At 36.7% G+C, this 16207-nt stretch overlaps 1 protein-coding gene across 8 annotated transcripts in view; it reads left to right on the top strand.

Moving 5' to 3' along the window:
* Positions 1 to 16207, top strand: part of TRAPPC9 (trafficking protein particle complex 9) — a 474624-nt gene that overhangs the window by 154245 nt on the left and 304172 nt on the right. For all 8 annotated transcript variants that reach the window (XM_015283239.4, XM_004940062.5, XM_040690620.2 and 5 more), the window contains one exon: positions 8913 to 9023. In XM_015283239.4, coding sequence (XP_015138725.1) covers positions 8913 to 9023 — 111 coding nt within the window. The remainder of the gene's footprint in view (positions 1 to 8912; positions 9024 to 16207) is intronic.

The raw sequence follows: 16207 nt of genomic DNA, 5'->3' as shown, positions 1-16207 counted from the left end.
AGAAGACACCTCATGAAAAGTAACTGAGCTGAGTTTTCTGCAGCTTGTATTGTATGCATTTACTTCATTCTTAGCCTGTTCCTCCCATAGATCAGTGTTTAAGTCAGTGGAAACTGGCTTGCTGATTGAAGGTGAAGTTAAAGATATTACTGATTTTAATTTGAAGTTGTTTGAAATGTTTGGGGACAAACGTTTAAATTTGTTTCAGAAATGTTGTATTGCAGGACTTTTCAAATGACTATTCAATCTCATGTACTCATGTAACATAATAGATTGCTCAGTCATGAAGCATTTTAAGTGCATACTGCCTTGTACTCTTTGTTCCAAAGGTTTAATTTCAGTGAGTAGTAACACTTTTTGTTTACCCTTGTGCTTCCCAATGGTAATCCTCCATCAAAAGTCATCATTCAATGTTGTTTTAGAACGAGTAAAAGTAACTTCAACTTCCAAAATGCTGAGGATAAATATTTGTCATTAAGTGAAAGAATGTTTGCTTTTTGATTCTTGATCATCACTGCCAATGTCTGAAGCCCAGAGAAAATCAAACTTTCTGTCTTTGCTTGCTCTTTTAAAAACTTGACTCAGATTTCCTGTTGAGTTGCAGCTGAGATTTCATTGCTTAAATTCTATTCTAGGCACTGAACTTTTTGTTTAGTCATTACATGAGGCTGTGTTTTGTAACTTACCTTCTCAGCTGTCATTTCAGAATGAAAGTTAACTCTGTTTTCATTTTCTGGATTTTTTTTTTAACATTTTACCTCAATAAAAGTAAGAAACAATAGCTTAATAGCTGCTGGGCTTAAAATCAAAGTGAAATATAAAACTCTGAACACTGATTTTTCCCTTAGGTCTCTACTGGAAAATAAAACAAACAAAACCTGGGAAAACGTTAATGAAATCACTTCCCCCCCCCCCCCCCCCCCCCCAATGTAACATAAAGATTATGGTTTATGGTTTATGTAAAAGCCTTCCAGACACAGTCGGTATTTCTTCTATTTGAGCAGACATACATGGGAGATAGCACTGAAATTGCTGGTTGTTGTTTTTGTTGTGTTCTGTTTTCTGTGAGAGTGGAGGTTGATTTTGCTTTGTTTTTGTTTGTCTAAGTATCTAACCATAATTATGCCTTCCACTCATGCACAGGCCTGTGCTTTATAGGTAGAAGTTTCATTAACTGCATCTTCACTGTGTGTTAAGATGAATTCCATCCTGACAAGAGATCCTTTTAACCTTTTATCTGTGCTGGTCAGTAGGGGCACCTTAGCTTGATGGAGCCCTCGCTGTGCTCTGTGCGTGTGATCTGTTGCCTAATTTTGATTCAGATACCAGCCCTGTCAGAAGAGGTGATGTTCTGTCAGTTAGCAGCCGTATTCTGCTCCAAGGATTTTCACTGGATATCATCGTATGCTCACTGAACTGCCAAAAGGACTGATGGAAAAAACTCATGTCTGGAAGTTGTTTGCCTCTGGTCATGTCACTACAATCCTTGATTTGCTTATTTGTCTTTGAAAGGAAATTATTATCCTGTGATTAGTAATGAAAATTGTAATAAGATAGACTCTGTGTGCAATGTAGGGTACTTTTTTTTTCATCCCTTGCCATTATGCCATCTATACAAAAGTAAACGAGAACCATCTCCAAAGGCTGGAAAATGTGGATTTGTAGATGAAGTCCACCCATAGTGAAACCAGGGGACTGCATTCCCTTTTGGGTAACGCTTGGTCTTACCCTTCCATTCTACAAATTCAAGATAATGAGCAAAGTAAATTTCTTAATTTTCCTAAGGCAGCCAAGTTTTCTTCTGATCTTAAAACCACCTGCACGTCTTTTTTTGGCAAGAGCAGAGGCTGGGACTCTGTTCTTGTAGCTGAGTCAGATTAAAAAAGAAAAAAAGCAACACTGTAGGTCTGACACTGTAAAGTTCAAAAGGTGCCAGTTCACCTAACTGTAGATTCATTTCCCTTTGTAGCATTAATGTATTTCATTTAATGAAATGATGTAGTACTGTTAACAAGGCATCTGTCCATAGTAATGCTTGCAGTGTGTTCCTAGTCTAAGATCTGTCAGTGCTTTGGGTCATGTCCGTATACAATTTTTCCAACTTGGGCTTCACTTAATGTGGAAAAAGAATGATCTTACTTGTGTGGAGAGTTCTCAGGAGATCCTCTGTTGGATGGGCAGAAGTTTGGGCCTTAACAAAACCAGATATGATATTTAAAATTTCAGTTCTTGTTTCCATGATTGCCCACATTTTCAGTACAGTAAATTGCGGTGTACACCCTGCAAAAACCAGGTTTGGGTTAGAAATCCTGCTCATCACTCACCAGTGATAGAAGAGTAAATAGCGTGTTTCTTCAGCCATGTTCTGACAAATGCTTTGGTTACACTGTAGAGAAGTTCTTCAGTATTTTCTGAAACACTTCTTGCATTTGTGCAACTGAATTTTTAAGTAGGTGTTCATATTTAATACATTTAGAATGAGAATCAACTACCTGCTGACAGGCAGCATTTTCAATGTCTCAGTGCTCAAATGCCATAGATTTTTGAAGGGAAGGCAAACGTCTTTCGGTTGGCCACCTGAAGATCAGTCATTGTAGTTTGTTGTGAAGAAGGCTAAGCTATAACCTGTTTAAAATGACTTGGTATCTCCACAATGTTCAGTTCACGCTCATATTAAAAAACAAGACAGTTGAAAAAGAAACCAGGCTAATTCAATTTCAAGTAAAGCCTTTTTGATTGGTTAGACTGATTAACCATTTATAAAAACTGTCAAGGAGTGGGTTTAGTAATTTTTTTCTTTTGTTTTCTCAAGACTGGATGTCTTTCTAGACTACATTCTTTATTTTAATTCACACCATTGAGCTGATGATACATTTTAATGAGTAAGAACTCATGACACATAGGAGTTTAGGTCCAGTGGTTAAATCGTATTACTAACCCTAAACTCTGCTAATTATACATGTTGCTGCGGGTTCATGGAAGTGCAGCAGATAGTAGCTTACAGATTGGGAGCACTGATTTTTGAGATCAAAATGTTAAATATGTAGAGTTTGGCACATGAAGATGTGAGAACATAAATCTGCAAGTACTTATAGATGTGCTGGGAATACTTAGCGTAAATGAGGTTTACAACTAGGAAAAGTCAGATGAGGACAATTCTTAGAATATGTGAAAAAGCCCTTTTACAAGTAAGATACGTGCATTTCTGAGTTAATAATCTAAGGTGGAAAGATTGATTTATAGGGAGTTTAGTAAAAATTAAATGGAACTAAGGAAACTATTCAAAACAAAACAGCAACAATAAAGATGCTTAGGATCTAGACTTTATGTTCTAAATCATCTTTTTCTGTGCTATATGAAGAGACTGTGCTTGTTGGTGGATTTGGGGGAGTTAGGTTGAATTCCAGCCTGCGATTGCCTGTTGTCATTTCCAAGTGCTTCTCTTCTCTCTCTGGCATCGTTTTGAACAGGGATACTGGGTATGACCATTTAAAAAGAAGGCGTGAAAGAAACAAACAAAAATGTGGGTGTGAAAACGCTCCTTCATTTCAGTTGGTGGCAAACTAAGCTGAGTCAGGATGCTGATAACTTGCCAAAACCCCTCTGAGTGTTTCTTGTTTCAACTGACTTTAGAACAAAGCTAGAAACAGAACGACAATAAGATTATTCACTGCAGTGAGCTGTCATTAGAGTGTGATAGCTGCATCTGGTTTTTAATATTGTGTTAAATGTTACTGAAGTATATCCTCTGATGTCATTTCAGAGTAGGTTGGAATAGTAATTGCAATACCCCAGAAAGAAATTTCTGGATCACAGTGTAATTGCCTCTTGTCTGAGTTCCCATGGCCCCACTTTTGTGACTATTTCTGTAATCCTAGCAGATGCTGTAAGGCTTTTAATACATGGTTCAATTCATCATGTCACTAACTTCTCTTTGTGTTACATCCCGGGTTCTGTAACGGAAGATAATAGAAATTAATTTATGCAATAAATCTCCAAGACATTGTAGAATTAGAAATAAATAAATCTTATCTTTTAGAGTTTGAAATAAGTACTGACTTAATTGGACACGTTATTCTGAGACCTTTAGATTATAATTCATCCAACTGAAAACATCTTTCTAATTCTAGTTATTGCCTGCCCTGCCTTCTTAGATGCAGCCTTTCATGGTACTTGTAAAATAAAAAACTTGCACATGAAATACGTGGTAGATTCTTCTAAAGGAAACACAAGAGACAAACAAGGAAGATAATTGGAAGGGAAATTGTTTGCAGAATGTGATTTTTAGTGTTTTTCCACTTAGGCTTTGAAACTGCTTGTTTCAAAACAGCAAGATGGGAACCAAAGTAAAATCCTTTCAGGACCTTAACTCCAAGTCTGTATACATTCGTCTTTGTTTAAACTGATCTGTTAATACAGTGCAATAATGTCTACATCATTCTGTTCAAAAAAGACATATATTTCCAATTTCTGGGAAATTTTGCTGGGTAGTTTTAAATACAGTTTCCTTGGAAAATGAAGTTTATATGATCACTCTAGGTAAATTTTGGCTAATTTCTCACAGTGGCTTACCCTGTACAGCCCTTCCCAACCCACTAAATATTCAGTGTAAAATATTACCTGGTGGTAGATAGTTTGTTAAAAGGAGAAGAAATTGGGATAGTTTAGTAAAATAAGAAGGAATTGAACAAATGTTGGATAGTCCTTCCCAGTTCCTAGAAACAGGGGCTTACAACTGCTCTTCTTCAGGTAAAAATTTTGGTGGACTGCTATAGTCTGTAATAAAATCATCTTTGGATCTATTTATTAGCATGAGTGTTCGTTCGATTTGTTTTTTTTTTTTTAATAAGCTTACACATTTCTCAAAAAACTCATTTACCTCATGTGCAGGCAACAGCTGATGGTTTCAGATTTTCTCAATTGCCTTGAAATCCTTAAAACAATATGACATTTGAAATCTTTCTGGTACAGAGCTTAGTTTAAACAACAGATTACTGACTTAAACTGTATGCAGTAGTTCAGCAAATTCATGCTGGAATTCCTTTATCACCATTGTGTAAATATGATTTACTTCTAAAATCTCATTCACTGACACTGAAGTAGGTCATTCTATTCCTGCCTTTCAAAGAATGGTCTTCTGTATGTTAATCTGTAGTGATATGAAGAGGGAATTAGGCTTTCTTACCAATTCTTTGTTTTCCTGGAACTTTCATTTTTCACCTGCTTGTAGCTCGGATTCATCAGTTCTACACAGTCCTACTGCTTGTGACATGGCAGAAAATAAGAGAAAAAAGAAAGTTTTTTTCTACTTCCCAGATCTTAAGTAAATTGCACTTTAGCCACTTGTAGACTTTCTTTTTTTTCCCCCCTTTATTGTAGTATTACGTCTAATTTTCCAGAGTTTATATTTTGTCTTATTTCCAGTATTCAAAGCTTGTTTCATTTCTTATATTTTTGTAAACTGAAATTGTTTTTTTTATTTTATTGCTCCAGTAGTTGGTTTGATGCTGATATGTAATTACCTTGAATTGTGATGTAGTATTTTCCTACTGCCTTCGTGTTGCCTGCAATCATTTTATACCTGTATCTTATTATTTTTCAAGTACTGTAATGATTCTCTAACTCTGACTTCTGTTTTTTACTGAAGATTTCCCTATTTAGCTTAAAAGAGGCGAGAAAAAAATATTTCCCCTGATGGAGGCACCAACTTCTATCTTGCATTCACAAGATGCAATGGTATCATCCCCCAGTCTCACATGGAGTTGTTTGGTCACAGGCCAGATCTTCTGCCAGTAAACAGTCCTGAGCACTCTCTTCTGAAGGCAAACAGCTCCAGAGAAATGCTTTCAAATGTAAAATTGTCCACACAGTGATGTTGATTGCCACCGGGCAATACCCACCTCTCATCTCCTAGATAAGTCAGAGTCTCATCACCAGAAATGCCTCAGAAAGCAAGCTTTGAGCCAAAAACAAAGAAGGATTCATACACCTGTACACCCATTTTTTTTTGTGGTGTTCGTAAAGGGTGAGCAAAATGTTGTGACAAATAATTTTCACTGTATAATCCAAGAGTTTTTATTCAGGAATTGTTGGAATTAGTGATGGTGTTGAGTTCTAAAGAACTGCTGGTTTTAGGTCCCTTATATTTATAACATCAATTGTTTTATTTACAAAACTTTGATTCTGCTGCCAAAAACTATTTTACAAGTCTTGTATGAATGTTATTTCAAATAACTGCTTGTTTCTTTCTGTGGGATAAGTAAAAAATTGCTTCCACGTAGAATTTTATAAACAAAACACCAGAAATCTCACTTGAAAGTCATGTCTTAGCATCTGCTGGAGAGACAGAAGCTTCCTGTGGCTTTACAGAGCTCGTCCTACTCCCAGCAGTGAGATGGAAGCCAGGCTTGCTTTCTCACTTTCTTATTCCTTGCTGGTAACAGGTTAGCTACTGCCTCTCGCAGTCATTCTTTTATGTGAGCTGTATAGGCAGGGAGTTTGTGATAGAAGCCGTGACTCCTTATTTGTTCAAAATTCATGAGTTTTGACATGTTTGCTTCAGGCACTCAGCTACCTCTGTGCATTATCTATATTCAGTATTCATTGGAATTTTACGCGAAAAGAGCAAAAACCCTTAAAAATACCAAAAAAGCACCTCTACTCTCCCACCCCCCCTTTCCTTTCTGCTTTTCCTTAGAGGCATGGTGCTGTCCCCAGGCAGTGCTCGCTCAGTGCCTGGTTGCACGTGGTGTTGCTGCCACTTGGGGCTTAGACCCATACTAATAAGAATGTCCCATCTCAGGGTTCTGCATAGCAGCAATGCGGTTCCTCCTGTATGCGCCCTGGAAATGCTCTCTCTTGATACTCAGAAAAGGACCTTTTTCAAAAGTGGAAGAGCAGCTCTCTTATACTCTTGCATTGTCAGAGCTTAATTGCCTCTGGAATGACTGGAGTTGAACTGAAATTCTTATGCAGTAGAAGAAGTATACTTCACTACCTGAGACTCTCAACTGTATCTTACAGAGTTTGAATGTGTGTTACTTGAAAGATGGCTCTGACAACCCTTATCTTACCACCGTGTTTCTCTTTCTTCCCTTTTGGGGAACTTCTGATTTCATGTGAGCTCCCTCTCAAGTTGCCCAGAGAAGCTGTGGATGCCCCATCACCAGAGCTGTTCAAGGCCAGGTTGCACGGTGCTCTGGGCAGCCTGACCTGGTGGGTGGGAACCCTGCCCATGGCACGGAGTTGGAGTTAGGTTATCTTTGAGGTCTCTTCTAACCCAAGCCATTCTGTGTTTCTCTGGTTCTGCAATAAGTTAAAGCTGCTGTTGAGTTTTATTTCTGGCAGCCAATACAAGCTGCTTTTCCCTACTTGGTGTCTGTGCTAGCAATTACATGGGTTGTAATGATCTGTAATTTTTGTACAATGGCTATACTATTTTATTCTGTAATTCCCAGTGACAAGTCACCTAATATTGTTATAAATACATTTAAACTTCAAAGTCATTTATAGTTAAATTATAGTGATGCTTATGGCTGGGATATTTTCCTTAATTAAGTAGCATCTGAGGAAGTTTGAATTTCAGAGTTGACAGATAAAGCATTATCATACCTATCTGATTGCATTTAGCATTTTCTATCTGATTCTCTTTCTGATTTTTTTGCTTCATCTGTATTACATTATAATCTTTATTCAATGTTCCTGTTTATACATTGTTTCACAAAGAAGAGAAGTTTATAAATAAGACTAAAAAATTACAGTAAGGTTTTTTTTTCTGTAGCTCTATCAATATTATCTCCAAAGGTAATCAAAAACACAGTCTGTATATTCCCAATGAACGCATCTAGGGAAATTTGAGTATGGAAGACAGTAGCTGGTTAATATAAGACCTTCTGTTAGTCCTGTCTGTGTGTTCGTTTTTGTAAGAAGGGACAAAATTGTCTCTCCTGGAGTAGCTGGCATAATAGAGAAAGCCAACATTCTCCAGACTGTAGGCAGAGTGGGTCCGGAGGAGGCCATGAAGGTGATCTGAGGGCTGGAGCACCTTCCCTAGAAGAACAGGATGAGAGAATTGAGGCTCTTCAGCCTGAAGAAGAGAAGGCTCCAGGGAGAACCTATAGTGGCCTTGCAGTACCTGAAGGGGGCCTACAGGAAAGCTGGGGAGGAACTTTTTATAAGGGCAGGTAGTGACGTAACAATGGAAAATGGGTTTAAACTGGAGGAAGATAGATTTAGACTAGATAGTTGGAAGTAGGAAGAAATTCTTTGCTATGAGGGTGGTGAGACTGGAACAGAGAGGTTGTAGATGTAGATGAAGCCAGGCTGGATGGGGCTTTGAGCAACCTGTTCTAGGGGAGGTGTCCCTGCCTATAGCAGGGGGGTAGAAACCAGATGATCTTTAAAGGTCCCTTCCAACGCAAACCATTTCATGATTCTATAGTATGTGGGACTGCTCCCTTACAAACTGAGCAAGGATTTAAAGTTTTGCTGCTTAAAAAGATAAATGTCAGGGTAATATGAAGTAATAAAACCTGTCTTGTGTGAATGCTGAACGAGGTGAATAAAACGAGTGGCTTTTTCCCATAGAAGTGAATCTTAAAGCAACAGAGTGTGAATATATGCAGATGATAAAATGCTATAAGACTTAATATTGTTGGGGTCATAATTGTCATGGAAATCTTTTTGGATATATGCTTCTGTCAGGTTTTAGGTTTTTTTAAAAAAAAACATATTTCTACTAAAAGAGTAAGATATTGATATAAATATAAGGTACCAAGTATCTGTCTGTGAATATATGTATATTTCTATGCAAGCATATATATTTATGTATAAACGTTTATTCAGATATATGTATGATTGTTCTTTGGTGCGTTATTGACATTCAGATATCCTTTTGTCCCCTGCCTGAACAGCACCCGGCAATGCCATCTACTTCTTGATGTCTTCAATTCAACAGAGCATGAGTTGACCATCAGTGCTAGGAACAATGAAGATTTAATTCTGCATGCTGGAGAATGTCAGCGGTAAGTCCTTTCGTAGTTTGAGGGTCCTACTTTAAAGAATAGTATTTATTTCTACCCTGCTGTTGATATTTGGGGCTCGTTTTTCTTTTAAACATTGTAAAACTGGCAAAGAACGTGTGTGTATGTGTGTGTGTGTATATATATATATATATATGTATATAAAGGCTTGTCATTGAGTTCTAGTACTTTCTGAAGTTACTTTGGCTTTGAATCTAGTAAAGGATGAAATATAAAAGAGTAGGTTGTGAAGTAGGTATATGGATATAACACTGACTCAACTAGTTTAGTTGTGTTCTCAGTAAATGTTTCAATAAGATTTTCATGTGCTCTGAATATTGTTCTTCTGCCGTTAAAACCAGAACCCAGTAGGTCATTACCCTTTCCCAATTTGAAATGCTCTTGTAGTTCCATGTAGTTCCCCAGACTTTGTCTGTTTTTATAGAAACAGAAATGGAATAAAGAAAAATAAAATTGCAGAGTAAGCAATGACAATTTCTGCAGTAAAAATATTCTAGAATTAAGTAGGCTCTTATATGTGTTGTTTCTTCTAACCCTACTGGCGTGATGTAAATATTATGTTCTACCTAACTATGTCATGAAACATTTACCATATTGTGTCTGAATGGAATTTCTACAGCTGACTTTACCCTAGGTATTTTGTTGCTTGTTTTTTTTCTTCAGATGATCGTTTTGCTTAGATAACATCATTTTCATCTTGAAACGATGAACCATGAAAAAAGAGATGTTTCAGTTTGGTCATAGACTTTAGCACAGTTGTCTTCTTTGGGAGCGTTCTCTTAAGTCGTACAGTTGATAAGCATTTTAATGGAACTACTTCAATGTATTTAAATTTCAGCCTGAATATTATTTTGAAGTAGAAATACATCAGTTTCAAGGCAAGCAATTATGAAAAGTACAAAGTATGTAGCAATATCAGTAATATCATGACAAAGGGTGCTGTCTCAAGGTTGAATTTTGTCAACTTTTCTTTCTGAAGAAGTGGACGAAAATAGTGGTAGCAAGCAGTGCTTCTTCCTTTTCTATTTTTTTCAGAAATAATTTACTCTTTTCAGAAAATCACACTAAATACTTACCAAAACGTGCATATTCATGTCTGTATTCTCTGTATATTTGTGTATGAATTTACTACTCACAGTTTTTGGGACAATATGTAAAAAACAGGAGTGAAGTTACGCATAACTCTTTATAATTACTTTGCATCTTCTTGTTTGAATTGTTTTTGTTTTCCTATGGATTTAATTATTGAAGTTTACATATCCTGAAATCATTACATTTTAATGGATAAAAACTCTTTCAATAAGTCTTTTGAAACAGTCATTTAGCAAAGTGGATTTTGTAGCTCTTGGAAGAAGTTAAGCCTTTTAAGGATATTGATTTTAATCTTAATGCAAAATATTTTATTCTTTTATTTGTGTTTAGGAATTGCAGAGAGTTTTCTACCACTTCTAAACCCGTTTGTTATGTAATTCTTCAATGATAAGCAGTAACTTGTAACTATATATTTATAACTATACATATAGAACTAATATCTATATGTATTTGTAACTGTACATATAGCTCCTACGTTACTTGGAGGTTTAATTTTTATTCTATTGAATCTTCTGCAGAGACTTAGATGAAACATATACTGAGCCTTGAAATTACCCAACTCTTTCTACTGTGGAGCTCTGGTTAATTTTACAAAACACAAGTTCAGAAATACTCCCCTTTTTTGAGGCACTGGTCCTAGATCTTTCTTTTGTAATGTAGAACTGTCATTCATAGGGGCTTACTTTTGAATCAAATATTACTGGTCCATATGTCCAGAATGTTTTTCACTAAGACCTCCTATTAGGATATCTTTTTTCATTTTGGGGCGTCGATTGTTTTTTAATTTGAGTGAGGCTGTTCATTAAAGGTCTTTTTTCTCTCCTCCCCTGTACCTTCCTGGTTCCTTCTTTATTTTTGATCTTTTCCTCATTCCACTTTTATTTAAATTGTAACTTTTCCTCCAGCTCTTACTTTGGTTACTTGTGGTTTCTTTTGTAATTTACTCTCCCTCCATTCATCACCATCATTTTGAAATCTCCTGTCCTGACAAAGAGTAGATGTTGAGAAATTGTTTTCTTCGTCCCTGTTCTCATTGCTAGAGATTGTGTTTGTCATATTTTCTGCAAGCAAACATAAAAAGAAGAATAATGCTGCATCCTGCTTACTCCCTGCCTCTTTACTTCCCCTGGATATTTAGAAACGAAAATAACTTGGAAGTCTCTGATGCGTTGTTTCTGCTTTCTATATTATGGAGCAGGAAATCTCTTAGAAAAGCTATTGGAAATTCCAGTCTTCAGATAGTTTTCTAGACTAGTGGAGCTTTCCATCTGTAAAACTGTTTCTTGCATTGTCAGCTGTACGTGATTGAAGGAGCTTTGCTGTAAATTAGAAATATTTTTGATATAATCAGCAGTGAAACTGAAATTGTTTATTGCAGTGATGTGGGATTCAACAGATTGTTCCGAATTAGAGGAAAAAAGCAGGGAGCTCCAGGAGGGGATTGTATTGTGTACATTAACAAAGAAGTGTTGCTAGTAGCAGTGATTTTAGTTTATTGAAAAACAGGCATGGTAATTATTGTGTTTCTCACTTGATTATCAAACCATTAAAATTACGTTTCATGAAAACCCTCATTTATCCAGAAATCACTTCATAATTTATGGTAATAGTTGTTACCACATTATGTGCCCCAGGATATCTCGTTTTGTACAACATACCATGCTTCACCTTTACATTTCCATTCTGTGCACAGTGTGTCTATCAGCGAGGAGTGGCAAATGTCATAATCTGTGTAAGATTAACAAGGTAGAGGTCTGAGTAGCTGAATCCTCTCCTCTGTCTTTGTGGTGCAACACAGCTTTTTCTGAGTCCTTTGTGTTTACATGACTTAGCAGTTAGTAACTGCAAATGTAACACTGTTAGATGAAGGTCTGTTTTGGCTTTGGTGTGAGGACCATGAGGTTCAATGCTTTTGACTGTAAGGGAACAGAGCTGGCCGAAGAACTGAATAGTGAAGAGCAAACAGGGCCTTGATAAGAGCAGGTTGGAAAAAAGGGTCAAATATTGCCAGCTGTGGAGGCGGTGCCAAGGACCGGCAACTTCTTCACCAGGTACATGAATGAAATCTATAATATTTGAGAATTATATTTCCCTATGTGTATGTAGTAAGGACTCCTAAAGCTTTTGAATAGGTGTATGACTGCTACATTCCATCATAAAAGAGGACATCCTCTTATGGCCATTCAAATGGCAGAGGCTTCAGGGCAACATTTACAAGTTCTGACAAGTACTGTCGCAGAATAGAATCATCTGGGTTGGAAAAGACCTTAAAAATCAAGTCCAGTCTCCAACCATACCTACTGTGTCCCGTCACTAAATTACATCCCTTAGTGCTACATCCACACGTCTCTTGAATCCAGGGATCGTGACTCCGCCACCTCCTGGGGCAACCTGTTCCAATGCCTAACCATGCTCTCCATGAAGAAATTGTTCCTAACGTCCAATCTAAAACACTGCCTTCTTGGTTGCCTGGGCCCACTGCTGGCTCATGCTTACCAGCTGTTGACCGGCACCACCGTGTTCTTTTCTGCAGGGAAGCTGTCCAGCTACTCTTTCCTATGTCTGTACTGCTGCATGTGGCTGTTGTGGCCCAAGTGCAAGATGACTCATGTGAATGCTGATGTGAAACAATACGATGGATTTCCTTCCCTTTTTTTTTCTTTTATATATATATATATATATATATATACATATATATATATATATATATATATATATATTTCTAGTATGTAAGTTTGGGAAGTGAATAATTAAGTAATTAATTAATGTGTATCACAGCAGCAAAGTCAGTGATCAGAAATTAAAAACTGCGAGCCAAGACTTCTTTCTGAGCAAGCTGGTTCATGCCCTTTAGCAGGGTTGTAGGGCTTAATGAGTGAGCTCTCTTGAACAATCCACTACGGTAAGTTATTATTGTTAAAGTCAAGTATTTCTTGGTTTTGATAAGTGAACTTTCTATGTATTGGCCTCAGATTTTTTTAAGTACTTCTTTGTTTAATTCTAATGGCAGTTGAGAACAATGAAATAATCAAATCATTATTTTTATACCTCTCATCATATAATAGGGTTTTTTTGACCATGAAAAATAAGGTTATGTTAAAAATTCTTTGTGTGGATACTTAACGAAGGCTAGTGAGTACTGCTTATTTAAAAACGTTGCTTAATTGAGGTTGTGAAGTCTGTGAATAACTTATTAAACCTAATTGGCTAGATGTTGAATTTGCAGAAGTGACTTTACTCTGGAAACTGGTTGTCAGATTTGTGTTAAATACTTGCTGTCTTTTTTATAACTGTTCTATAATTAAGGTTTACTAAGCTAAATGGAAGTGTTGTATACTGAGATTTCTTCAGTACTAGTTAGCCATTCACAGGTTCATTGAAAACATTTTAAAATTTGTCCCCTACCAGAGGGTAGGAGAACTTAAAGATTCTTTCAACAATAACTTCCCTCAGTAAATTCCTTGTACTCTGCATGTAAATCATGATAGTTATCACTCATAGCTGCCACATCAGTTTTAATTTGTGCTTTTGCTTATGACAGGACATGTTGTCTGTATCAGAGATAATTTCTTACTTCCACTGTTATGGTTTGTTTTTTTGAAGACCAAGTCGTGGTGATGAACGTTTTGTATGTTGTCATTGAGAGAAACTGAAATTTCACAACAGTTTCTCTGAGTCGTCATGTTAAATACATGGAAAGCTGAAAGTTTTTTAGGGAGCATCAAGCTAATTTAAAAAAAAAAAACACAACTTCATAGGTTGTATTAACAAAAATAGTTCTTAGGGTAATAGATTATGTTTACTTGCCAGTTCTGTTATGTAATAACATAGTTCTGTTGGGCATAGTTCTATTGCAGAACTACGTGCAGAACCATGCAACGTGCATAGTTCTGTTGTGTAACGCTTTTTATTTATTTATTTTCATTAACAGCCAAATCAATGTATTAATAGGCTACATAGTTTTGGGCTAATAATTGGCTATTTTTAACAGAGAAATTGGAAAGAAAATGTACGTATGTTTAGAGAGGAGTTAAAAGTTGGAGATGTTATGGATAAGATCTATAAAAATGGTGAATAATAAACAGAACTACGAAGAAGTAAAGAGAAATAAAGGGAATAATAAAGAGAAACTTCGATTTGGGTTGCTTTGAAGTTCAGGCACTCATGGACTCTCTTCCACTGGAGGGACCTGCTTGTTTGGTGGAGTGCAGGAGTACGGTGGTTGAGCAACCGATGATTTTGGATGGTTTTGGATCCTCAGTGTGGGTGCTGCAAAAAAACCCAAATGTTATAGGAGTATTGAACAGGCAAATAGAAATATGGAACGGTAAGTGAGAATTAAATCATTCAGTTCTGGTCACATGTGTATAAGAAGAATGGGATCATGTGATGGAAGATGCAAACAGATAAGTGATCAAAATGATGTAGACCTTGAGTTTGGTTTGATATGCGCAGTAGAAGTTAAAATAAAGTATTAATGTGTTATATGAAGTTGGGGACAGAGAAGGGCTCTATTAATTATTAAGGGAGGTGAGAACAGTAGGTAAAAGCCAAAGTGAAGGCAAAGGTCCTGGCTTCTTCTGAGGTGTCCATTGCCAAATGGCTCAAGAGCAGTCCATAATTGCAGGACTTTCTAGCAGGAAGAACTTTTCAAGTGCTATGGCCCTGCATTTGATGACAAGAAAACAAATGCCCCTTGCAGGTTTTAATAGCAGTAAATGTGGCTAGCTGCTTGTTCGTCTCTCTGTTCCCTCCCCAGTGCCTTTTGTTCTATATATAGTGTATTTCCTTAGGCAATGAGCAAGAGAATCTCTTTTCTATGATTTACATTTGAACACAGATAAACCTTTCCTCAAATTATTGGTCTGGAAACTGCTACCCTTAAGTAGATCTCTTCCATTTTTCTCCTCCAGGAGTTTTTTTTTTTTTTTTTTTCCCTTCTCTCCTTCAGCTTCATTTGAAAGACTGACACTATTGACTGTATCAACTGAAGGATGTTGTGCTGGGTGGGCAACTGTTTTAGGATTGTGCAACTCCTCATAAGGTTTTTTCCTCTTCCTCAAAAGTAGGTATAAGCAATTTAACAGCTCTCCTAAATCAGGGGTGACTAACCAGCTGGATATAGCCTGCATGGCAGTTTTTCACTGAATATTGACTTGACCTTAGGAGACCCAATTTGCGATGTTGCTAATATTTTGTGTAGGCAACTAGGGGACAAATGTGAGTGCAAACCAAGTTTGTCTCTGACAGAATTAAATGTAATGGAGTATAGCATAAACAAAGCTAGATGAGTTGGCCCCTATACAAAATATTTCATAGATGTTAGTAGACGTTTGCAACACTAGTGTTGGATCTGGAAATCAAATCTGGTGTGATTTAAGGGACAAATAAAGGTGGGTACGTGGAGTGCTGGTCATAGGGAATGCCGGGCTCCAAAAGCTTTCTTGAAAAGAAGTCAAAGTAATTGATTTCGGAATTCAGATTTAGACTTTTTTGTAAGGGAGCTTTTTCATAGGAGAAGTCAAGCATGTTCCTTCCTTCATTTCTTTAATACTCAGGGGAAAAAATATCTGTATATTGAATTGTGGATGCTAGACACTTAGAGAAACAGATTTCATTCCTTAGTAACTAGCATTCTTAAGTGGAAGCATTACACAAAGTGCAGACCTATTAAAAATTGACTGAAATGGTAGCACTTTTTCATTTGTTTTTCATTTTTGTACAAGATAGGTGGTAAGAAAAGGGAGGAATGCAAGAAAATTAGTTAAGTGCTTCTTTTGTTAGATAACAATGGATCAACAAGTGAAACAGGAAAAAATACTGCTTCCTGAAAGAAATCTTAGTGTAAACCAAATTTTGCTTGCACTTAATTCACACATATTGATGCCTTTTGGTATTTATTGTGGTTTTAGGAGGATAATGTTTCAACACTGATGGAAAAAGGTGGACACTGAAGGTTGACTGTTGTCAGCCTTTCACTGGACATTAGTTCCCTCATTAAATGAAAAACAGGAAGAAATATGTAGGTGGAAAATATGAGGATTGGTAAAATTTGCTCATTGGTATACTCACTC

Source organism: Gallus gallus, chromosome 2 (genome assembly GCF_016699485.2).
Source record: "Gallus gallus isolate bGalGal1 chromosome 2, bGalGal1.mat.broiler.GRCg7b, whole genome shotgun sequence".
NCBI classification, from domain to species: domain Eukaryota; kingdom Metazoa; phylum Chordata; class Aves; order Galliformes; family Phasianidae; genus Gallus; species Gallus gallus.
This window is presented reverse-complemented; position numbering and strand designations above follow the sequence as displayed.